The sequence below is a fragment of the Orycteropus afer genome, unplaced genomic scaffold (assembly GCF_000298275.1).
Source record: "Orycteropus afer afer isolate SDZICR_OR568_19922 unplaced genomic scaffold, OryAfe1.0 scaffold00264, whole genome shotgun sequence".
Classification (NCBI taxonomy): domain Eukaryota; kingdom Metazoa; phylum Chordata; class Mammalia; order Tubulidentata; family Orycteropodidae; genus Orycteropus; species Orycteropus afer.
Window position 1 is genome coordinate 3,000,209 of NW_006921851.1, and position 26,809 is coordinate 3,027,017.

Consider the following 26,809-nt stretch of genomic DNA (forward strand, 5'->3'; position numbering starts at 1 on the left):
CATTCCATGCAGTGATTCCATCATCACAAAGAAAACTGCAGAGAAACCCAGTACCCCTGAATTAATAACAACAAAAATACATCAGCTCCACCTTTGTAAAAATATTAAGTCATAAAATCAAGACAAAACAAATCAATACATAACTAACAGTTGAAGACAACTTCAAAATGTCTAGGAAACAACAGGTAACCTCAAGCCAAACAAACAAACAAACAAAAATACAGGATAAGACAACAGAAATAAAATCACAAACAAAAGTCTCATTAAACAGGGAGGAAGGCGAGGCAATAGAATTATCCGGCAAGGAATTTAGAAGGTATGTTTATAGGACTCTACAAAAGCTCAAGGAAACCCCAAAAAGAATCAAGGAGAACACAGGAAAACCATTCGAGAACAAAATGATAAGATTAATACACAATTAGAACTCATACAAAAATAGCAGTTAGAAATCCAGATGAATAGCAAAATTACAGAATTACACCACAGAGTGGAAGCACACAGAATAGGCTAGAACTAGCTGAAGAATGCATTTCCCAACTAGAAGATAAATCCCTTCACAACAGCCTGTATGAGGAAAAACCAGATCAAAGATTTAAGAGAAATGAAGAGGACCTAAGAATTATATGGGATGACATGAAAAGAAACAACATATGCCTCACGGGAATTCCAGAACAAGAAGAGGTGGAAAAAAACATGAGGAAAATGGTGGAAGAGGTACTACCAGAAAATTTCCCCCATAACATGAAGGAAGAAAAGATATTTGTCCAAGAAACTCAAAGAACTCCATACAGGATCGATCCCAAGAGAAAAACACCAAGACATATCATAATCAAACTCTCCAAAATAAAAGACAAAGAAAGATTCTTGCAAGCTGCCCAGGACAAAAGATATATTACTTACAAAAATCAAACAGTTAGGCTGAGTTCTGGTTACCATGCAGAAACCACACAGGCAAGAAGGTAATGGACAGCATATATAAAACACTGAAGGAAAAGAACTTCCAACCAAGGATCCTATACCCAGCCAAACTGTCCATCAAAGATGAGGGCAAATCAAGACATTCTCAGACAAACAGAAATTAAGGGATTTTGCGAAAACCAGACCAACCCTACAAGAATGCTTAAGAGAGTCCTTCCAATAGACAACCCACAACAGAGAACAACAAAATCAGGGCCCATGACATTAACACTAAAACCAAGTCAGAAATAGACGCTCAAAATAAGACCATAAAACATGATACACTAAAAAACAAGGAAGTCAATCTGTACATGACAATAGCCACTAACCAAATAGAGGGAATAAAAGCTCTAGGTACAAACTTTCAAATGGAGAGGAAAAGAGGTCAATGTCCTCATAGAACAGACTGTTCCAAAAACACAGAGACAAGAATTCACTCCAAGGTAACCACATAGAAAATTCACAATCCCCCTAAGCAAACCCAGAAGGAAGGAAAACATACAGGTTTAGTAAGCACAAAACCAACAATAAAGAAGAAAAGAGAGGATACACTTGACAACAAAATGAACTCAGCACTGAAAAGTATAAGGACCAAGGAAACTCTAACAACATGACAAAAAAAAAAAAAAACACGATAAATGACAGCAGTCAATTCATACCCATCACTAATTACACTCAGTGTGAATGGACTAAATGCACTAAACAAGAGAAAGAGAGTGGCAGACTGGATAAGAAAAGAAGACCATCAATATGCTGACTACAAAACATAAAGATAAAAACAAACTTAAGAGTTGTTGTTGTTGTTTTTGTTATGTGCCGTTGAGTCGGACCCGACTCAGCGACCCCTCCTTGGGTTTCAGAAGCAGTATCACTACGGAAGTAGATTGCCCCGTGGCTGGTGGGTTTGAACCATCAGCCTTCTGGTTAGCAGTCAAGTGCCTTAGGCACTATGCTATCAGAGCTCCCAACTAAGAGTTAAGGGGTGGAAAAAATATACAAAGCCGACAGTAACCCAGGGGAAAAAAAAAACACCAAAAAAAAACAGGAGTGGCAATACTAATTTCTGACAAAATAGACTTTTAAGGTGAAAAACAACGTAAGAGACAAAGAAGATCACCACATGATGCTGAAAGGATCAACTGACCAAGAAGATATTATGATAATAACTATCTAAGCACCCAATGATTTTAAGATAGAACAGTCTGTTTTAATACTGAAAACAATAAACCACAGAGTAATCACAAAGAAAATTAATAAACCTTCTTATAAAAAAAGGAAAAGCACCAATATTTACCAAATATAAAACAATAGCAATGAATGAACTGAAAAAAATAAAATAAAATAACAATTTTGTAAAGAAAATGAGTTCGGCACAGAAAACTATATAAAACCAAAAACCAAACACACTGCCATCAAATTGGATCCAACTCATAGCAACCCCTCCCTGGGTTTCTGAGTTGGTAATTCTACAGAAGTAGATTGCCCAATCTTCCTTCTGAGGAGCAGCTGGAAGGCCTTCTGGTTAGCAGTCAAATGCCTTAGGCACTATGCTACCAGAGCTCGAAATCAGCAACATCACAAAAAAATCACATAGCAAAACAAAAGCAATAAATTCATACTTATCGATAATTACGCTGAATGGAAATGGATTAAATGCATCAATCAAAAGACAGAGAGTTGCAGAATGGATAAGAAAATGTGACCTATTATACTGTCTATAAGACACATACCTTGGACACAAAGACAAAAATAGACTATCAGAAGTTGGGGGAAAAGCAATCAAGCAAACAGCAATCAAAAAAGAGCACGAGTGGCAATATTAATTTCTGGTTACAGACTTTAAGGAAAAAACACTATAAAAGACAAGGATGGACATTACATAATGATTAATGTGTCAATCAGACAAGCAGACACAACCATAATAATTATGTAAGCACCCAATGAAAGAGACCCAAAATATATAAATCAAACTTTAACATAAAAAAAAAAAAGACAACTCCACAGTAATAGTAAGAGACTTTAATACACCACTTTCAAGGAAGGACAGAGTAACTAGACAATAACTCAACAAAGTCACAGGAGAACTACACAATACAATCAACCAACTTGACCTTATAGACATATATGGAGTACATCACCCAATATCATCACAATATACATTCTTTTCCAGTGCATGTGGAGCATTCTCCAAATTAGAACACAAAGCAAGCCTCAATAAATTTATAAACACAGAAATACTGCAAAGCATCTTCTCAGATCACATGCTATAAAATTAGGTATCAGCCATAAGAGATCAAGGGTAACACATGGAAACTGAATAACACCCTGCTTAAAAAGTACTGGGTAAGAGAAAACTGAAATTTAAAAAATTTCTTGGATCAAATAAGAATGAAAATACAACATGCCAATATCTTCTGCACACAGCAAAACCAGTACTCAAAAGGTAATTTATAGCAACAAATGCATACTTAAAAAGAAGAATGAACCAAAGATTTATGGAAACAATGAGTCCAAGAGACTGGTACACCATATGATCCTCAGCCTATACAACTATGAGACCAGAAGAACTAGATGGTGGCTGGCTACCACTGTCAACCACTTGGAGGGGGATCTATGTAGGAGATCCTGGGATAGAGTGGAAGAATAATGAGAAATAAAACTTAAAATCATTTGAAAAAGAAAAGGGACCAGGTTTGCTGTCTGATAGAGCCGGGTGGAACCACTGAGACTATGGCCCCTAGCTGCCCTTCAGGTCTGGAATTAAACTTACACCTGTGGCTTCCAGACAAACAAAAGGCAGGCATCTGAGGTGAACATTTACACTAGGGAGATACACTCCTGGGAGAGAACAATCAGGAGAATAGAAGGGCTATGTATGCACAGGGACATAGCTCAGGGACAGGAGTATATGGAGCGAAGGACACACGGAAGAGGTAACTATGGGAAAGAAGTGGGAGGAAAGCTGTTGCATTGTGGTAAATTATAGTCAATGTCATGAGACAAAATGTATGTGAACTGCTGTACAGAAAGTGAAGTTGCTCTGTAAACTTTCACCCAAATCACAATAAAATAAATAAATGCTGGGAAAAGTAGCTCTGAACTAATTTAAATCCTAAGTCAAAATACTGAATCAAAATTTCATCCGACAACTTTACAGAAATTGACCAGCTGACTCAAAAGTCTGTATGGAAATTCATGGGACCCAGAATAACCAAAGCAATCATGGGGGGACAGAGGAGAATAAAGCTAAAGGACTCACTCTTCATGATTTAAAAACTTATCATAAAACTACAGTAATCAAGGTAGTATAGCACTGGTATATGGATAAAATATAGACAAATGGAAAATATTTGACAGCCCACAAATAAACACTAATATTTATGGTGAATTGATTTTTGACAAGGGTGCCAAAACTACTCAATGAGGAAAAATAGTGAGAGAGGAAAAAAAAAAAAAAAAGAGGAAGAAAAAAAATGAGCCAAAATCAACAACTTAATCAAATATCTCCAACAATTAGAAACAGAGCAGCAGGAAAAAAGCCTACAGTCACCAGAAGAAAAGAAATGGTAAGGATTCAAGCAAAAATAAATGAAACAAAAAAAAACAACAGAAAGAATGAGCAAGACTAGAAACTGCTTCTCTGAAAAGATAATTAACATCAACAAACCACTGGCAAACTGAACAAAGGGAAAGAAGGACAAGATGCAAATAACAGGAATAAGAAATGAAATGGGTGATGTCACGACAGAATCAACCAAAACAAAAGGATAATATCAGGATACTATGAAGAACTTTAGGAACTCTGATTGTGTAGTGCCTAAGGCATTTGACTGCTAACCAGAAGGCTGGTGGTTCTAAACCACCAGCCACTCCTTAGAAGGAAGGTTGGGCAATCTACTTCTGTAGTGATACTGCCTCAGAAACCCAACATGAAGAACTGTATGCCAACAAATTCTAGAAAAGCTAGAAAAAATGGAGAGATTTCCGGAAACATACTACTTACCTAAACTAACACAAAGTGAGGTACAAAATTTGAACAGACCCATTTGAACAGAAGAAATTGAGTAAGTCATAAAGAAAAATAAAAAAACTACCAACAAAAGAGTCCTGGCCCAGGCAGTTTCACTGGAGAATTCTACCAAACATTCAGGGAAGAGGTGGCACCAATCCTACTCAAACTATTCCAGAAACCAGAAAAGGATGAAACATTCCCAAATTCATTTCATGAAGCAAGCACAACTCTGATAACAAAACCAGGCAAAGACATCACTAGAAAGGAAAATTGCAGACCAGTATCTCTCATGACTGTAGATGCAAAAATCCTCAACAAAATCCTAGCCAATACACTCCAACGACATGTTAAAACAATACTACATCATCGCCAAGTGGGAGTCATACCAAGTAGACAAGGATAAGTCAACACTAGATAAACAATCAACATAATCCATCACAAATAAAACAAAGGAAAAGAATGGTATGAACTTATCAATCGACACAGAAAAGACTTAAGTTAAAATTCAACATCCATTCCTGATTTTTTTAAAAAAAAGGGGAAAAAAAAAAAAAAAAAAACACCCCAGCGGAATAGTTAAAGAAGGGAAATTTGTTGATTTAGTAAGGGGCATACACACAAAACCAACAGCCATCAGAGAGAGACTGAAAGCATTCCCCTTGCAAACGGGAACCAGACAAGGATAACGTCTATCACCATTTCTAGTAAAAATTGTACTGCCAAGTCCTCTCAATGGCAATAAGGAAGAAGGGGAAATAAAAGGCAATCAAACTGATAAGGAAGAAGTAAAACTATTCCTATTTGCAGATGATATGACCCTATACATAGAAACTCCCAGACACTCAGAAACTAATTTAAAGATAAAGCATAGTGGCAGGATACAAAATCAACATACAAAATCAGTTGTATTCCTAAACATCAACAAAGAAATCTCTCATAAGGAAATCAGAAAAACAATACCATTTATAATGTTGTTGTTGTTATGTGCCATCGAGTCGGACCCGACTCATAGCAACCCCTCCTTGGGTTGCCGAGGCAGTACCACTATGGAAGTAGATTGCCCAACCTTCCTTCCGAGGAGTGGCTGGTGGGTTTGAACCACCAGCCTTCTGTTAGTAGTCAAATGCCTTAGGCACTATGCTACCAGAGCTCCTACCATTTATAATAGCGACCAAAAAAAAATAAAAATACTTAGGACTAAATCTTACCAAACACGCAAAACACCTATACAAAGAAAACTACAAAATACTACTACAAGAAAATGTAAGAGGTCTATGTAAATGGAAGAACATACCATGTTCATGGATAAGAAGACTGAACATTGTGAAAATGCTGATACTACCCAAAGCAACCTATAGATTTAATGCACTGTCAATCCAGATTCCATCAGCATTCTTTAAGGACACTGGAAAAGGGATCACCAATTTTATGTGGAAAGGAAAGAGACCTTATGTAAGCAAAGCCCTACTAAAGAAGAACAAAGTAGGCAATCTGACACTCCCCAATCTCAAAACCTACTATACAATCATGGTAGTTGTCTTGGTTACATAGTGCCACTCTGACAAATGGGATGGCTTTAACAAACAGGAGTTTATTCTCTTACAGTTTTGGAGGCTGTAAGTCCAAGTTCAAAGTGCCAGGCTCTAGGGACTGAGTGAAAGCCCGCTGACCTTGGGCTTCAACTCTGTCTCTTGTTCCTGGCCTACCGAAGCTGGAGGCTCTATTCAGTCAAGCAGCTGCTGGCTGCTGAAGCTGACAAACCCAAGGACAAGTAAAAGGCACAGTCCTGATATTGCCAAACCACATATCAGGCCATTGATTCAAGTCCATTAAGAGTTCCAAGATCAGCAGACAACATGGCAGGCTACTGAATAATGACTTGGCTACATGCAGGATTCAAGCATGCCAAAAGCTGGAGACCTTCCTTAAAGTTGCTTCTTTTATATTGGAAGTAGCCCACATCCATAAAACAGCTACTCAGCTGGTCCAGTAGTTTCCACCATGGAGTTATTACCAATTTCATTATGGGGAATAACTATATCCAGCTGGCCAGCCACTCAAAACCAGGCCCTACAAGTTAACACATAACCTTAACTAGCACAGTATTCAAAACATATCCACAGTAGTCAAAACACATATGCAACTCCATGAGGAGTTCTGTAAAAATTTCCAGGTATATAGTAGAGCTGACAAGGGACAAGGCTGTAGTCACTTCTTGGCCACAGCCAGCTACCTACAGGGAACAAGCAGTTGGACCTGTGGGCTTGAGACCATAGTTGCAGGGGATATCAAGTTCAATTGGCATAACATACTACACAGAACACTGTTCCACATCCTACTTTGGTGAGTAACGACTGGGATCTTAAAAGCCTGCAAGCAGCCATCTAGATGCAATGATGTGTCTCCTCTCTTGTCCAGAGCAAAGAAGAATGAAGAAAAAAAAGATTCATGGAAACAAAGATTCATGGAAACAATTAGTCCAAGTGAGTGGTACATCACATGATCCTCAGCCTATATGATTATGAGACCACAAGAGCTAAATGGTGCTGGCTACCACCGTGAAGCACTCAGAGGGGGGTCTATGTAGGAGATCCTGGATAGAGTGGGAGAACAATGTGGAACAAACTCAAAATCACACACACACACACACAAAAAGGGACCAGGTTTCCTGGTCTGATAGAGCCTGATGGAACCACTGAGATTATGGCCCCTAGCTGCCCTTCAGCTCTGGAATTGAACCCACTCCTGTGGCTTCCAGCCAAACAAAAGACAGGCTTATGGCTTATGAGCTGAATATTTACATTAGATAGATACACTCCTTAGAAAGATCAATCATGAGAGAACAGAAGGCTGTGCATGCACAAGGAGACAGCTCAGGGGGCACGAGTGCATGAGAGGGAAAGACACAGGAAAGAGGTAACTATGGGAAGGAAGTGGGAGGGGAGCTGTTGCACTGTAGGAAATTGCACTCAATGTCATGAGACAAAGTGCATGTGAGGTGTTGTATGGAAAGTGAATTTTCTCTGTAAACTTTTACCCAAATCACAATTAAAAAAAAAATTAAAAAGAAAACAGACAAGTATTAATTTGGGTGAAGAGAAGGGCCATGTACCACATATGAGTGGTCAACATGGTGGCACTGAGGAAAAGGAGGACATAGAGAGGTATATGGGAGGTACAGACAACAAAGATGAACCCTTTTGCACATACAGTACTGCATTGTCAGTGAAGGCAAACATAGATATACAGGTGGATAGATAGGTGGACACGCTGACCTATCAGGTATATCGATGCAGTAGGGAGTGTACACAAGACCATGTATAGGGTTGGCAGACAATGGTTCTACAAGTGTATTTGTATGCTCTATAACAATTCCCAGGTGTATAGGAGAGCTGACACGGGACAAGGCTGCAGTCACTTCTTGACCATAGCCAGCTACCCAGACGGAGCAAGTAGTTCAACCTATGGGTTTGAAACAATAGTCACAGGGGACATCAAGCTCAACTGGCATAACATACTACACAAAACATTGTTCCACCTCCTATTTTGGCGAGTAGCGACTGAGATCTGAAAAGCCTGCAAGCAGCCATCTAGATCTCTCCTCGTTCAGAGCAAAGAAAAATGAAGAAAACCAAAGATTCATGGAAACAATTAGTCCAAGTGACTGGTACACCATGTGATCCTCAGCATATATGATTATGAGACCAGAAGAACTAGATAGTGCCTAGCTACCACTGTCAACCACCCAGAGGGGGATCTATGTAGGATCCTGGATAGAGAGGGTGAACAATGTGGAACAAAACTCAAAATCATTTGGGGGGAAAAAAGGGGGTGGGGAGGACCCAGGTTTGCTGGGATGACAGAGCCTGGTGGAACTACTGAGACTATGGCCCCTAGCTGCCCTTCAGGTCTGGAATTGAACCCACTCCTATGGCTTCCAGCCAAACAAAAGACAGGCATAGGAGTTAAGAATTTACCCGAGGTAGATACATTCCTTGGAGAGAACAATCATGGGAGAAAGAAGGCCTGTTTATATACGAGGCAGCTTGGGGGGCAGGAGTGCCGGAGAGATGGCCACAGGGAAGAGGTAACTATCGAGAGAAAGTGGGAGGAGAGATGTTACATTGGGGTAGATTGTAGGCAATGTCATGTGACAAAGTTTATGTGAACTGCTGTATGGAAAGTGAATTTGCTCTGTAAACTTTCACCCAAATCACAATTAAAAAAAAAAAAAAAAAAAGTCCATACATATACAATAGAGCTAATACGGGGCAAAGTTATGAGAACATCTCAGCCACCACCAAACAACTTTGGGTTCAGTATAATGGTCATGGAGGATATCAAACTCAACTGGCATAACACAGTACCCAAAAACATTGTTCCACATCCTACTTTGGTGAATACTGACTTGGGTCTTAAAAACTTGCAAGTGGCCAACTAAGATGCAACAACTGGTCCTCCTCCTCTGGAGCAAAGAAGAATGAAGAAAATCAAAGACACACGGAAACAATTAGTCCAAGGGACTATTGGACCACAGGAACCAATTGAGTTCCTGGATAGAATGGGAGAAAAATGTGGAACGTAACTAAAAGTTATAAAAAGGACCAGGCTTACTGGTCTGATAGAGACTGATGCCCCTAGTCACCCTACAAGCCTGGAATTAAACTCATTTCCCTGGCTTAATCTTTAGCCAAATAATGGATAACACTACAAGGTGAACAAACAATTACACCAGGGAGGTGCAGTCTTTAGAACAAGCAACCATGGGAGATGAGAAAGCCAGCATTTGTGTAGGATGAAAGGTCAAAAGACAGTAATGCACAGGAAAGAGGGACACAGGAAACAGGTAATAGTAGGGAGGAAGTGGCAAGAGAGCTGTTACATTGTGTGGATTGCAATCAATGTCACAAAACAAATGTATATGAACTATTGAATGGAAAATGATTTGCTCTGCAAATTTTCACCCAAATTACTATAAAAAGGAAAAAAAAAGAATCAGGAAATTTTTTGTGTGATGGAACTATCTTCTATCTGATTGTGGTAGTGGTTACATGACTGTATGTAACTGTTGAAACTCAAAATCGTACATTAAATGGGTGAATTTTAGTGTATGCAAATTATACCATATTTCAAAAAATAAAAAGGAGTAAACCAAAAAAACCAAACCCAATGCCATCGAGTCGATTCCAACTCACAGCAACCACCCACTGGGTTTCCGAAGCAGTAAATCCGTACAGAAGTAGATTGTGCAGTCTTCCTTCCATGGAGTAGCTTGGTGGGTTTGAACCACCAACCTTCTGTTTAGCAGTCAAATGCCTTAGGCACCAGAGTTCCTTAAAAGAAGGCGTACATAGTTATAATAATGTTGATGTTTGTTGTTTGGTGCCATTGAGTCAGACCCGATTCATAGTGACCCCTCCTTGGGTTTCCGAGGCACTATCACTAAGGAAGCAGACTGCCCAACCTTCCTTCCGAGGAGTGGCTGGTGGGTTTGAACCACCAGCCTTCTGGTTACCAGTCAAGTGCCTCAGGCACTATGCCACCAGAGCTCCTAGTTATAATAATAGACAAATAAAATTCTAGATGATATTAGAATAAAGAGAAGGGATGCAAAGAGATACAAAAACATAATAATATACTCATATTTTGCTAAGACTAAGAAATCAATGGAAACCACAAGTTTCAAATTCTTTCAAAATATAAAATTGAAAGAGTAATAAAATATTAGACTTCACAGACATAAAGAACTGAGTTCCGGTAAGATGAAGGAACAGGCAAACAGACTACACAGACCCTCTTCAACAAAGAAAAGGGGAACCAATTTAACACAGATACAGATGATAATCCCAGAGCTCTGAGCCTTGAAGGGAAGGATATAGAAGTAGACTAAACTCCAACTAGTAGAAGAACTTGCATGAAAACACCAAAAACAGGAGACATACGGAGCTGCAGTCTGGCAGCAATCCTGATGGCACACAGGCAGCTTGGATATTGCTGAGTGCTATTAGGACCTAAGAATTAACTCAAAAACCAGCCCTGCTAGCCAGGGCTGCATGGAAGACTGCACTGGGGGCTGGAGGATAAAAAGGGGAAGCAGCAAAGAGGAAGGTATACTGAGCTGTGGACTTTTGCCTGTTTGGAGGGCACAGCCAATTTGAACGTTTACAAGTACTTCAACCATTTTGGATATTTAAAGCAACAGCATTCTCCCAGATACCACGGACTCAAGAACAGGTTCCACTTCCCAGGAACCACAAAGACATTACAGACACCAACAACTGAAAAGGTCTGATATTCTCCTTGTTACTCTTATATCCCACACTGTCTTGGTGAACCGGTGAATTCGTGAATGGAGGTTTAGCCATTCCCCACCCCCCCCCACCCCCACCTTCTGGGCCAGCAGGAATTCCATCCCAGTCTGTGTGCTCAGACAGAGCCTGGGCGCTCTGCCCCACGATGCCCAGATTTTTTTAATTTTCTTTTCTGAGTTAGTTCGTTTTTGTCTGTTTTAAAATTATTATTATTATAATTATTACTGCCCTTTTTATTTATTTTTTTATTCTTCCCTTCCCAGGTTCTAGTTCAGCTATTTCTCTCTTCTTGTTCTTGGTTCCCATTTTTTCTTTCTGATGGTTAACCACATACCTTGTTTTTCTTTTTGCATCTTTCACATTTTTTCCTTCATTATTCTCCTACTCTTCCTTTTTTCTCTTATTGCCCTCTCCCCAGGCACTGCAGGAATTTTTTTTTCTTTTTTTGGTTATTGTTTCTGTATGCTTACATGATGTGTTTTTTGCCTACTTGCTTTTACTTTTTTGATGTTTTCTCAATTGTTGTTTTTTTCTGAGTTGGAAACAGTAACAGTGCCCATATGACACAACTACCCTGGCACCTCCTGCAGTTTCACTTACTGAGTGAGAGCCACTACTTCCTTCTCTACCAACAGACCAAGGATAAACAACCACCAAGAAGAGCCTGACTCACCCGTAACTGCTCTTCACAAACAGTTTCAGAGGTCTAAATAAAACAAAGTCACATTGTCCTGGAGACAACAGACCAACACAGTCCACACAAAGAAGCAAGATAAAGTGGTAAAAAAAAAAAAAAAAGGGAACAGGATACAGACCCAGAACACATCCGTGAGTAAGAACCAGCACTGGAACTCCCAGATAAGGAATTCAAAAGAATTATATTTAGGTGTCTTCAAAGGATTGAGAGACAGATCAAGGAAAACACTGACAAAATTAAGGAAAAAACAGACAAAACCCTAGACAAATTTTGGAAGAAAATACATGAACAGAAAGACAAAATAAGTGAAAAATTAGATGATACAGATACAGATAGAAATCCAGAAGATTAATACCAAATTTTCAGAAATGGATAACATCTTGAAAGGGAAAAGGAGCAGAAATGAATCAATGGAAGAAAGAATTAATGAGATTGAAGACAAATACCTGAATACTTCTTTGGATAGTTATCAATCAGAAAAAAAGATCCAAACAAAATGAAAAAAGCCTAAGGTTCATGTGGGATACCATCAAAAGGAATAACCTACGTGTCACTGGAATTCCAGAACAGGAAGAGAAAAATAAAATCACTGAGAAAATTGTTAAAGATCTGTTGTAAGAGAATTTCTCTGACATAATGAAAGATGAGACAATATCCATTCAGGAAGTCCAATGAACTCCAAACAGGATAGACCACAAAAGAAAATCACCAACACATACCATCTTCACACTCATCAAAACCAAAGACAAAGAAAAGAATCCTGAAAGCAGCATGGAAAAAATGAAAATTTTCTTAAAAAAGACAACCAATAAGAATAAGCTCTGATTTCTCAGCAGAAACCATGCAAGCGAGTAGGCAATAGGTTGCTATGTATAAAAACTTGCAAAAGAAAAATTTTTAACCAAGAACTCTATACACAGCAAAATTGTCCCTCAAATATGATGGGAAAATCAGGAGATTTACAGATAAGCAGAAATTCAGGGAATTCGCTAAAACCAGACCAACCTTACAAGATATACTAAAGGGAGTCCTTTGAACAGAGAACCAATAATAGCAAACAACAACTGATCATTAATACACAAGATGACATAGCCCAGAAACCAACACAGCAATGGACAATCCAAAATAAAATAAGCTTATACGATTATAAACAGGGAATAAGAAACATCTATTGGCAAATGAGGACAACTACAAACCAAAAAGAGTGGGAAAATGGTGTAGTTACAGAACTTCTAAATGGTGAGGAAGTCAAGAGAGTTGCAAGACAGAATGGACTGTTCTAAATTCAGGGAGAATATTATAAAGCACCAGGTAATCTCAAATAAAAATGATAAACTTTCACATAAAAAAGAAAAGTACAAATACTAAAACAACAGCAACAAAGGAAATAATACTACTATTCATAAACAAAATGAGCTCAGCACAGAAAATTATATGGAACAAAGAAACCAGGAATACCATGAAAAACCATATAACAAATGACAGCAAACAAATCATACTTGTTGATAATTACACTGAATGTTAATGGATTAAATGCACCACTCAAGAGACAGAGAGTTGCAGACAGGATAAGAAAATAACACCCATCAATATGCTGTCTACAAGAGAGACACAAAGAAAAAAATAGATTCAAAATCAAAGGATGGAAAAAGACGTATCAAGTAAATGGCAACCAAAAAAGAGCAAGAGTAGCAATATTAATTTCTGATAAAAACTGAATAAGTGACAAAACCCACAATGCAAAACAAAGAGGGACATTATATATAATGATTAAACACTCAATTGAGCAAGAAGATATAACTATAATAAATATTTATGGACCCAATGAAAGAGTCCCAAAATACATAAATCAGACTTTAAAAGAGTAGAAAAGGCAAATAGATAGACTCTACAGTCATAGTGGGAGACTTAAATACATCACTTTCAATGAAAGATAGAACAACTGGAAAGAAACTCAACAGAGATACAGAAGTAGTAAAGAATACAATCAACCAAACTGACCTTATAGACATCTACAAAGCACTTCACCCAACAACAGCGCAATATACATTCTTTTCCAGTGCATATGGAACATTCTCCACGATAGACCATGTTAGGCCATAAAGTAAGCCTTAATAATTTTAATAACATTGAAATATTGCAAAGCATCTTTTCAGATTACAAGGCTATCAAATTAGAAGTCAACAATAAGAAGATCAAAAGAAAAAGAGCAAAAAAATGGAAACTGAACACCACCCTCAAGAAGGACAGGGTAAGAAATAAAAAAAAAATGAAATTACAAAATTCCTTGAATCAAATGAGAATGAAAACACAACACACCAAAACCTTTGGGACACAGCAAAAGTAGCGATCAGAGGCCAATTTATAGCAATGAAAGACGACATCAAAAAAGAAGACCCCAAATCAACACTTTAAAGCAATTATCTCCAACAATTAGAAGAGAAAAGCAAGAGAAGCCTACAGTTACAAGAAAAAAGGAAGTAATAAAGATTAGAGCACAAATCAATGAAACAGACTATAGAAAGACAATAGAAGAGATGAGTAAGAGTAGAAGTTGATTTTCTGAAAAGATTAATAAAACTGACAAGCCACTCGAAAATTTAACAAAGTAAAAAGAGGGAAAGAATACAAATAACATGAGTGAGAACCAGAACCAACTGAAATAAAAAGGATAATATCAGAACATTATGAAGAACTGCACTCCAACAAATTTAAAATCTAGAAGAAATGGGCAGATTTCTAGAAACATACCACTTATCTAAACTAACACAGACTGATGTGGAAAAGTTGAACAGATCCATAACAAAAGAAAAAATTGAACAGGTCATCAAAAAATTATCAACAAAAAAAGTCCTGGCCCAGATAGTTTCACCAGATAATTCTAACAAACATTCAGAGAAGAACTGACACCAATCCTACTCAAACTATTCCAAAACACAGAAAATGATACAATCATCCCTAATTCATTTTATGAAGCAAGCATAACCTTCATACCACAACCAGGCAAAGACAACACCCAAAAGGAAAACTACAGACCAATACCCTTCAGGAATAAAGATGCAAAAATCTTCAACAAAATCCTAGCCAATAGACTCCAACAACGTATCAAGAAAATCATTCATTATGACCAAGTGGGGTTCATACCAGGTATGCAAGGATGGTTCAACATTAGAAAAACAATCAATGTAATCCACCACATAAATAAAACAAAGAAAAAGAACCATATGATCATATCAATTGATACAGAAAAGGCATTTGATAAAAATCCAACACCCATTCTTGATCAAAACTCTTAGCAAAATAGGAATCCAAGGGATATTCCTCAACATAATACAGGGCATCTATGCAAAACCAACAGCCAACATTATTCTTAATGGAGAGAGACTGAGGTCATTCCCCTTGTGAACAGGGACCAGACAAGGATGCTCTCTATCACCACTTCTATTCAACACTGCATTGGAAGTCTTAGTCAGGGCAATAAGGCAAGAAAGGGAAATCAAAGGCATCCAAATTGGTAAGGAAGAAGTCAAACTATTCCTATTTGCTGACGATATGATCCTACACCGAGAAAATCCAAGAGACTCAGTCAAAAAATCTACTGGAACTAATTGAGAGATTTAGCATCGTGGCAGGATACAAGAACAACATCCAAAAATCAGTTGGATTCCTCTATACCAGCAAAAGATTGCTGAAAAAGAAATAAGAAAATCAATACCATTTAAAATAGCTACCAAAAAAATAAAATACTTGGGAATAAATCTTACCAGGAACACAAAAGACCTGTACAAAGAAAACTATAAAAAACTACTTCAAGAAACCATAAGAGAACTACAATGGAAGAACATCCCATGCTCGTGGATAGGAAGATTGAACATTGTGAAAATGTCAATTCTACCCAAAGCAATCTATACATTCAATGCAATCCCAATTCAGATCTGTGGTAGTTATGTTTGTGTGTCAACTTAGCTGGGCCTGGTTAAGTGGCTGGGCAGCTGGTGGTAGTTATTCCCCATGATGAGACTGGCAATCAATTCTATGGTGGAATCTATCACAAGCAGCTGATAGCTGCCTTTAGGATGTGGTCTGCTTCCTGTATATAAGGAGAAGCCTTGGGAATGGTCCCTAGCCTATGGCAGGACTGAACCCTGTATGTAGCCATGTTGTTGCTCAGCAGCCTGCTATGCTCTTTTGACCTTGGGACTTATAATGGTCTTAAGTTAATGGCCTGCCGTCTGGTTTGGTAACATCAGGACTGTGCCTTTTTTGTCAACCTTGGGGCTTCTCAGCCTCAACATCTGTCTGAGTGAAGAAACTCCTCTAGCTCCAGTGGGCCAGAAGCAGGAGGCAGAGCTGGACCCCAAGGTTGAGGGGCTTTTCACCCAGCCCCTAAAACCTGGCACTCTGAACTTGGACTTAAAGCCTCCAAACTGTAAGAATAAACTTCTGTTTATTCTTTTTTTTCATTCATTTGTTTATCCACAAATGGCCATCCCATTTGTGGTATATTCTTGTCAGAGCAGCACTAGGTAACCAGAACAAGATTCCATTAACATTCTTTAAGGATATGGGAAAACAAATCACTAACTTTACATGGAAAGGAAAAAGACCTCGGATAAGGTAAGCACTACAGAAAAAGAAGAACAAAGTAGGAGGTCTCACGCTGCTGGATCTCAAAATCTACTATACAGCCACAGTAGTCAAAACTGCCTGGTATTGGTACAATAACAGATACATAGACCAATGGAACAGAATTGAGAACCCAGAAATAGATCTATTGACCTACAGTCAGCTGATCTTTGACAAATGGCTGAAATCCATTAAATGGGAAGAAAATGTCTGTTTAATAAATGGTGCTGGCAAAACCAGATATCTATTTGCAGAAAAAATGAAAAAAGATCTGCACCTCACACCATACACAAAAACTAACTCCAGATAGATCAAAGACTTCAACATGCAACCTAAAACTATAAAGTTCCTCAAGGGAAAAATTTAGGGGCCCGAATATATGGCAGAAGGCTGGCTATTCAAACCCACTACCCACTCCTCAGAAGAAAGATGGGGCAATCTACTTCTGTAGTGATACTGCCTCAGAAATCCAAGGAGGGGTCGCTGTGAGTCGGTTCCAACTCAACGGCACATAACAACAACAACAATAACAATATATGGCATAGACAGACTACCAAGCATAACCGCACATGCACAAACAGCAGAAGAGAAACTAGATAAATGAGACCTTCTAAAAATTAAATTTTTATGTGCTTCCAAAGACTTCTCCAAAAGAGTCAAAACAGAAACTACAGATTGGGAAAAAATATTTGGCGATGACATATCTAGAAGGCACTTATCTCTAGAATTTATAGAAAACTCCAACACCTCAACAACAAAAAGACAAATAATCCAATTAATAAATGGGAAGAAGACATGAAGAGATACTTCACCAAATAGGATGTTCAGATGGCCAATGGACACTGAAAAAATGTTCACAATAATTAGCCATTATAAAGATGCAAATCAAAACAATGAAGATACCATCTTGCCCAGCACTAGCAGCAAAGTTCAACAAGACAAACAAATGCTGGCAAGGATCTGGAGTGATTGAGACTCTCATACACTGCTGGTGGGACTGTAAAATGATACAACCCCTGTGAAAACCAGTATGGCCATTCCTGAAAAAGTTGGAACTAGAAATACCATTTGACCCAGCCATTCCATTACTAGGTATATATCCTAAAGAAGTGACAGCCAGAACAAAAACAGATATATGCACATCCATGTTCATCACAGCACTATTTACAATAGCCAACAGACCTAGGGGTCTATCAACTGAAGAATGGGTAACGAAACTACAGTACATAACACAATGGAATACTATGCAATCCTAAAGAACAATCTGCAAAACACTGCATAACGTGGATGAACTTGGAGGACATTATGGTGGGGGAAATGAGTCAATCACAGAAGGACAAATATTGTATTAGTCCATTATTGTAAAAAGTCAAGGAAAGGTTTATACGTGGAAGGAAATTTTTTTTGTTGGTTAGCAGGGGTGGCAGGGTAGCATAGGGAACACTGTTAGATAGGTAGAGATAAGTATTGATTTGGGTGAAGAGAAGACCATTGTATCAAATGTGAGTGATCAACATGGCAGCACTGAGGAAGAGCAAGACAGAGAAAGTCACATGGGAGGTACAGACAACAAAGTTGAACCCTTTTGCACATACAGTACTGCATTGTCAGTGAAGACGAACATGGATATATGGGTGGACAGGCTGAAATATTAGGTATGTCTATTCAGGGGGGAGTGTGCCCATGTCCATGTATAGGATTGGCAGACAATGTTTCTATAAGTATATTGCTATGTTCTGTAAGAATTCCCAGATATATACTAGAGCTGACAAGGGACAAGGTTGTAGTCACTTCTCAGCCACAACCAGCTACCCAGAGGGAGCAAGTAGTTCGACCTGTGGGCTCAAGACTACAGTTGCAGGGGACATTAGTCTCAAATGGCATAACACACTACACAAAAACATTGTTCTTCTTCCTAATTTGGCAAGTAGTGACTGGGATCTTAAAAGCTTGCAAGCAGCCATCTAGATGCAACATTGGGTCTCTCTTTGCCCAGAGCAAAGAAGAATGAAGAAAACCAAAGATTCACGGAAACAATTAGTGCAAGCAACTGGTACACCATGCCCTATCAGCCTATATGACTATTAGACCAGAAGAACTAGATGGTGTCCAGCTACCACTGTCAACCACTTGGAGGGGGATCTATGTAGAAGATCCTAGATAGAGTGGGAGTACAATGTGGAACAAAAATCAAAATCGTTTGGGGGTGGTGAAAAAAAAGGGGGATCAGGTTTGTTAGTCTGATAGAGCCCGATGGAACCACTGAGACTATGGTCCCGAGCTGCCCTTCAGGTCTAGAATTGAACCCACTCCTGTGGCTTCTAGCCAAACAAAAGACAGGCATATGAGTTGAACATTTACATTAGGTACATACACTCCTTGGAGAGAACAATCATGGGAGAATAGAAGGGTTATATATGCACAGGGAGACAGCTCAGGGGCAGGAGTGCATGGGAGAGAAGGACACAGGGAAGAGGTAACTATGGGGAGGAAGTGGGAGGGTAGATATTGCACTGTGGTACATTGTAGTCAATGTCATGAAACAAAGTATATGTGAGTTGCTGTATGGAAAGTTGATTTGCTCTGTAAACTTTCAACCCCAATCCAATTAAAAAAAAAAAACCTTAATGCAATCAAGTCCAAAAAAAATCATAAAAATCTTTATCAATCCAATGAGAAAAGGAAAAAAATATTCTATCAAATAACCATTTTAAAATATGGTAGAAAAAGAACTTAATACAGTAATAATTATAATAAATGTAAATGGGTGAAGTCTACCAATTAAAAGTCAATTTCTAAAATTAGATTAAATAATTAGACACAGAAAGGTTTTAAATAAAAAGACAATAAACACATTAAAGACACTGAAATGTTATTGGTAAGATGAGGTAAAACCACACTAGGCAAATATGGATCAAAGGAAAGTTTGCATAACAAAGATAGTATTAGACAAAATGGAATTTAAGACCCCCGCCACCTGAAAAAAAACAAAAACAAAAAACACTGCATTAGACACAGTAAAAGAGGCTACATACTAACAAAAGGATAAAAAGTACTAGAAGACATATTCATCATTACAACAGGCCTCAGAGAAGTGAAACAATTATGATGGAAACTAGATAGACAAAAATTAAATCAGCTACCTCAGAAGGAAGGTTGGGCAATCTATTTCTGCAGTGATACTGCCTTGGAAACCCAAAGAGGGGTTGCCATGAGTCACGTCTGACTCGACAGCACATAATGACAACAAGATTTTTAATGGTTTTCAGAAAATACTGTATTAAACAGATAAAAATTAAGCAGAAATACTGAACACCTTTATTACTACTCATTATTTATTGCTATTTGTTAATTATGTGAGTATAATTATTAATAATTTTGAGAAACTAGACACATTTCTATATACAATGGAGAGTTCACATTCTTTTCAAGCATATTTTTAAAATTCTGATACTGGACTAAGTATTGGACCACAAAGGAAGACTACACATATTCCAAAAGATAGTATCATATATATATTATTCTCTCAGAAAAACTAGAAATGTATAACAAACTAACAATTTTCCAAATATTTGGAAACTAGAAAGCATATGCTAAATAACTCTTGCAATTAAAAGGAAAATCTCAATATTCAGAAGTGAATGATAATGAAACACACTGAAAGCGAAAACTTACGGATATACCTAAAGCATCAATTGAAGGAGAGCTTATAGAGTTATAAAAATTATCAGTAAATAGTGAAGATTAAAAGTAAATGAGCTATGCTATTCACTCAAAAAGGTGTGAAATGAGTTAACTGAGGACACTGAAAGAAAGGAGAAAAATAGTAAGGAAAGGACAGAAATCAATGAAACAGACAACTGAAAACAACAGAGTAGATCAACAAAGCCAAAATCTAATTCTTTGAAAAATAATAAAGCAGATATCTGGGTTTTGAAAAAAATGAGCCGAAAATGTTGAATAAAAAAGATAGTTGCTATCTCAAACTAGTTTGTCCAGAAAATATAAGGAACCTAAAAGGTATAGGGGCTCACAGTTAGTGTAATTTTTTGTTTCTAAGACTAGGACAAAACACAAAAACAGTAAGAAATTATAAACATTTGTATAGATTACAAATGTAAACAAAACACTAGGTAACTAAAACTCAATTGTGTATTTTAAAATGTTACAATAAAGTAGTGTTTACTCCAAGTTTTTTGCTTTTTATTGACTTTTTAAAATTCATTTGCAGTTTTTCTTTTTTTAAAATATATATTGTAGATACAAATCTTTTGTCATATGTTGCTGCTGCTGTTGTTGTTATGTGCCATCAAGTCCAACCTGACTCATAGTGACTCCTCCTTGGGTTTCCGAGGCAGTGTCACTATGGAAGCAGATTGCCCAACCTTCCTTCCGAGGAGTGGCTGGTAGGTTTGAACCTTCTGGTTAGCAGTCAAGTGCCTTAGGCACTATGCCACCAGAGCTCCTTTTGTCATATATATATATACCTCAAAAATATTTCTCCCCTTTCTGCCCTTTATATTATCACTGATGTTTTGGTACCTTTTATGTAAAAACATATTTTATTCTGTTATTATGGTATTCACCCATCTTTTCATATTTTTCTTTGTTTTCAAAAGCTTTTCTTTATTCTAAAGTAATGAAAAATTTCTCCTATATTAACTCCTAAAAACTTTAGTAGTGTGCCTTTCACTTAAATCTATGAGCTAATTGAAATTGACATGGATAAAAGTTCCTTTCCTTTCTTTAATGTGGATATCTAAATGTCCCAGTACAATTACTGTGAAAAAGAAAACACCCAATGGTTTATAGTGCTACTTTGTCATAAATAATCTATCCATATTATTTATATGTTTCTGGGTTTCCTACTCCATTACATAGATCTGTTTTGTCTTGCCTTGCAGTAAAACAACACTGACTTAATTACTAGTGCATTACGAAGTCTTAGTACCTGATAAAGCAACTCTCTCTCTTCTTCCATATGAGTATCTTGGCTTATATTGTTTTTGCATATTCAAAAAAATATTTTAAATCAGCTTGTCAAGTTTAAGAATAACTGTAGAAATTATGATTAGGATTTTCTTGACCCTATAGATCAAATGCAAAATAATTAGTATCTTTAAAATATTGAGTCTCCCAAAACATGAATATAGTATTTTATTATTTTGGTGTCCTTTAATATCTTTCCATAAAGTTTTATAATTTTCCCCATAAAAAACTTAACTTATATCCTTGCACACTTGCCTAAGTAATGTGATGTTATTTGAAACAATTAGAAAATAATATTCTAAGGAACATTATTTATATCTGCTTTTGACATACAGAAATACAAGTGATTTTTGTATTTTGATTTCCTATGTAGCAATCTTGCTAAACTCTTATTAATTACAATAAATTATCTGTAGATTTTTATGTATTTTATGCATTCTATAAGTAATATCCAGTAAATTCAACCTACTGATTTTATTTTAAGGAAACTGTAGTGTAGGAGTATAATAAAGATGAAAAAGTGGCAAAGCCTGGACTGAAAAAGCCAGGTTGTTATCAATTGTCTACTGCATATCTGAAGAGCATATTCTCTCTTTTCTCCATAATGAAGATGACTGTGGTGGTAATGACTGTGGTGTAGTCCAGAAGAAATAAATAACATTGGTATTATTCATTAATCTACCTCAAATTTATTCTTCTGTATGGTGGAAGCCTCAACCTAACTTTATTTTTTAAATAGCCAACTTTATCAACTCATTCACTGAATGATCTATTTTTTTTCCTACTAGTCATTATTGAATGATATACTATTTTCTACTAGTTTGAAAAATCACGATTATATATAAATTTTCATAGATTAATAAATAGCTTTTAACTTTCAGTCCTTCAGCAAGTATTTCATGAGGACCAATTAAATGTTGTGCACTGTGCAAGGCATATAGGGACTCAAAGGTAAGGAAATTAGACATAATCAGTTATTAAAATCCACACAAGAGTCAAGCAATAGACCATAAGAGTAGATCTACAGGATATAAAGAATGCTCTCAGAATGCTAATAGATTTCTACTATAAACTAGAAAATATGTTACATTCTGTACTTCTCAATACTAAGATGCATTTGCCACTTCTAATTTCTATTAAGAAAAAAAAAGAAAGGTTAAAGAAAGATAAGCTTATGCTACTATTGATCAAATTATAAGCAGCAGTACAATTTTAAATTAATTCTAATTCTTAATTCTAGAGTGGTTTTGGACAATGTTAAGAACAATGTGTCTAGTATGCTTCCAAATGAAGATGTCAAGCAGACAGATGGGTATTTAAGTCTGGAGTTCATAGAAAGGTGAGCCCTAGAAATATAAATGGGGAGCTCATGAGCACACAGAAAAGATATCTAAGTACTCGCCCTCAGGACTCCAACATTACGAAGGTAGAGAGTCTAACAGAAGCCAGCAAAAGATACAAGAGGAGTGAGGTATGCCAAAAGCAAAAGTAAAATAAGGAGGGGGAAAAAAAATTTCAAGAAGATGGGAATAATCAACCAATAAATGATTTCATAGTTTTTCAAATATAGGCCAAAAAATACAAGCCTTCAAAGCTGAATTAAGTTTACAGGCAAACAACTACAAAAAATTAATCCTTATGCTAAAAGATCATAATTATTTCTTCTCTAGGAATAGCCTACTGGCACTAATCTGAGGGGCTGGAGTAACACCCTAACCTATTGCTCTGCTCTATAAAGCCTAAGCACACAGATATTCTCTCCCTAAATGACACAGCTATCATACTCAAATTTAAAGCTACTAAATAATAAAATTCCATCCAGATTGACATCTGAAACATATGTTCCCTGAATTTTCTCCATGCTCAAATCACTGTCAGTCTTCATGTCACCAACATCCAATCCACAGCAGTCTCGCTCTAACCTGATTTTGGCTTCCACACCAATAGAGACCATGGAGCTTGCAGACTCCTCAGATGCAGAACTCTGAAGAGGTGGAACTGGCTGTTTGTTGTTGTCCACTTCTACTTCAGCATCCTCCTCTGCAGATTGTTCCTTAATTTCTGTTTAACAGTAAACAAAGAGTCATTTTTGTGTACGTATCAATGAATTTATCTACAAAGTATACATGGTAGTGGAAAAGAATCAAACTAGTAATTTTTCTTTCCAAAAAAAGTTTAGGTACATAATGATATTGCTTATTTTTATTTTCTACTGAGAGTGATAATCAGACAATGTAAAACACATACTTTTATCCTTGTGCACAAATCACAACTGACTCAGAGAAATTTTAATAACAGGTAAGAATCTTATTTTGAGTATTACAGTAATCATCTATACAGCAAGAATATTTAACTCAACTACCAGTTTTTTACAGCCTGATCACTAAGTCACACATTTTAAGTTTTTGTTACGGCAGTTTCCCAGTACCAGTTCCTAGATTAATTAAACCACAGATTGAACTGCTGTAATACAGGCTCTAAAAAAGAGCCACGGCTTAAATTAAAAGAGTAATTTGTAATCTCATGTACTATTTTTGAGAGTGAGAGATCCAGGCTGATGGGACATCTTTTCTCCTCATGGTACTTTATAAACCCAGGCTCCTTCAATCTTGTTCCTCTCCATCCCGTGGGGGAGTTGCCCTCATCTGTATTGTGGCTTGCTATCACATCCTGGCTCCAAACCAAAGGCAGAAAAGAATCCAAGCCAGAGTAAATGATTTCTTATCAGTCATGTGGAAGATGCACAGTCATTTCTGCTCAAATTCTATTAGTGAGAACTTGCCATGCTTGGCTGCAAAGAAGGAGACAAAAGTCTCTAAGCTAAACGGCTTTGTGCCCTACTTAAATATGAATGGCATACAAGGAGAACATAGATCCCATCCTTTGTTCATTTTTCTACAAGGTTATTTGCCTTAATGTACTGATATATGAAGTTCTTTTCCTGTTTTAGATTTGAATTCCTTTTTGGTGATGTGAATTATATACACTTTCTCTCAAACTGTTACATATTTTTTCTACTTTATTCATGTTTGTCATATAGAAATTTTACATTTTAATTTATTGTACTCTAGGTATATAGCCAAAAGAACTGAAAGCAAGAACTCAACCAGATATTATACACTAATATTCATTACAGCATTATTCAAAAGAGCCAAAAGCTAGAAACAACCTAAATGCCCATCAACAGATAAACGGACAAACAAAATGCAGTATATACATACAATGGAATATTGCTTGGCCATAAAGAAAAACGAAGTTCAGCTACACATTACCACGTGCAGGAAGAATCTTGAAACTATTATGTTGAGTGAAATAAGTCAGTCACAAAAAGATAAATACTATATGATCTCACTTATATGAAATATCTAGAACTGACAAGTACATGTAAGGCAAAAGTTTATTTGTGGCTACCAGGAGCTGGGGGGAGGGAAAATGGGGAGCTATTGATTAAGGAGAGACTGAGTTTCTATTTAGGAGCTCTGGTGGCATAGTCCCTGAGGCATGTGACTCCTAACCAGAAGGCTGGCAGTTCAAACCCACCCGCCGCTCCTCGGAAGGAAGATTGAGCAATCTACTTCTGCAGTGATACCGCCTTGGAAACCCAAGGAAGGGTTGCTTTGAGTCATATCCGACTCCATGGCAGTGACTTTGGTTTTTGGGTTTTTTTGAGTTTCTATTTAGGGTGAAGAAAAATACTTGGAAATGGATAGTGGTGATGGTGTACAACGTGGTGAATAAAATTAATGTCATTGAACTGTACACTTAAAAATGCTTAAAATGGCAAATGTTTACTTTTTTTTTGTTTCTCTTTGTGTTTATCTTTGTTTGTACGTCTTGTGCATCCTGCTGTATGTCTTCCTTTTCTTTAATGTTATTGTGTTGGTCACTCACTCTTAGTACATTGCCTTTCCCTTCACTCAAATCAGTATTTGTCTGCTACACAGCTAGTAATTTTCGCTCCTGTCCCATCCAATTCCTGGTAACCAACAAAGGAATTTTCCTTCCATGTATAAGCCTTCCCTTGACTTTTGACATTAATGGACTAATAAAACATTTGTCCTTCTGTGATTGACTTATTTCACTCAACACTCTGTCCTCTCAGGTTCATCCATGTTATGAGGTGTTTTGTGGACTCTACATTATTCTTCAGTGTTGCAAAGTATTCCATTGTGTTTATGTACAACAGTTTGGTCATCCATTCCTCTGCTGATGGGCAATTAGGTTGTCTCTACTTCTTTGCTATTGTGAATAGTGCTGCGATGAACATAGATGGCATATATCTGTCTGTGTCCTAGCTCTTACTTCTTTAGGATATATACCTAGGAATGGGATAGCTGATCAAATGGTATTTCTATTTCCAACTTTTTAAGGAATCACCATACCATTTTCCACAGTGGTTGTATCATTTTACAGTCTCACCAGCAGTGATCTCTCCACATCCTTGTCGGCATTTGTTATTTTCTATTTTGTTGAATTATGCTATTAGTGCTGTGGTGAGATGGTATCTCATTGCTGTTTTGTAAAATGGAAAATGTTTTGTTACATACATATGTTAACAATATATATATTTTTTTAATTTTAATGTAGTAAAATTTGAAAATCTTTATAATCTTTTGATAAAATGTTTTACTTGTAGATCTGATTCTAGGTACTCTTTATCAATTTAGACACAAGTAGAAGACAGGATACCATAATTAATACAAGTGCTTAATGTATGTTGTTGTTGCTGTTATGTGCCGTCGAGTCGGCCCCGACTCATAGCGACCCCTCCTTGGGTTTCCGAGGCAGTATCACTACGGAAGTAGGATTGCCCAACCTTTCTTCTGAGGAGTGGCTGGTGGGTTTGAACCGCCAGCCTTCTGGTTAGCAGTCAAGTGCTTTAGCCACTATGCTACCAGAGCTCCTACTTAATGTATAGTCAATTAAAAAAAAAAAAAAAAAAATTAATTTAAAAAGGAGAAAAGAAACATTATTTTAAACATGAAAACCAAAACCATCTCTTTGAAGCCTCATTTCATCAATTTTATGATTCCGATGGGATTTACAATTACTTGTAGCTTTTTATAACTAAGCAATTAATAGATCTTACAATTGTCCATTTGTCCTGATACTCATTTTCAATCTGTTAGAAATAGGGAAGTCAAGTTGAAGTGTTGGCCTGAGAGGTAAGAAATCAAGTTTGGTGTGAAATATTTATTATTCAAGTGGATAGATATG

General features: G+C 37.0%; 1 protein-coding gene across 1 annotated transcript in view; it reads right to left on the reverse strand.

Annotated features, from left to right (window-relative positions):
- KMT2C (lysine methyltransferase 2C) overlaps positions 1 to 26,809 on the reverse strand; it is a 470,642-nt gene that overhangs the window by 318,802 nt on the left and 125,031 nt on the right. The window contains exon 3 of the mRNA XM_042782218.1: positions 23,515 to 23,653. Coding sequence (XP_042638152.1) covers positions 23,515 to 23,653 — 139 coding nt within the window. The remainder of the gene's footprint in view (positions 1 to 23,514; positions 23,654 to 26,809) is intronic.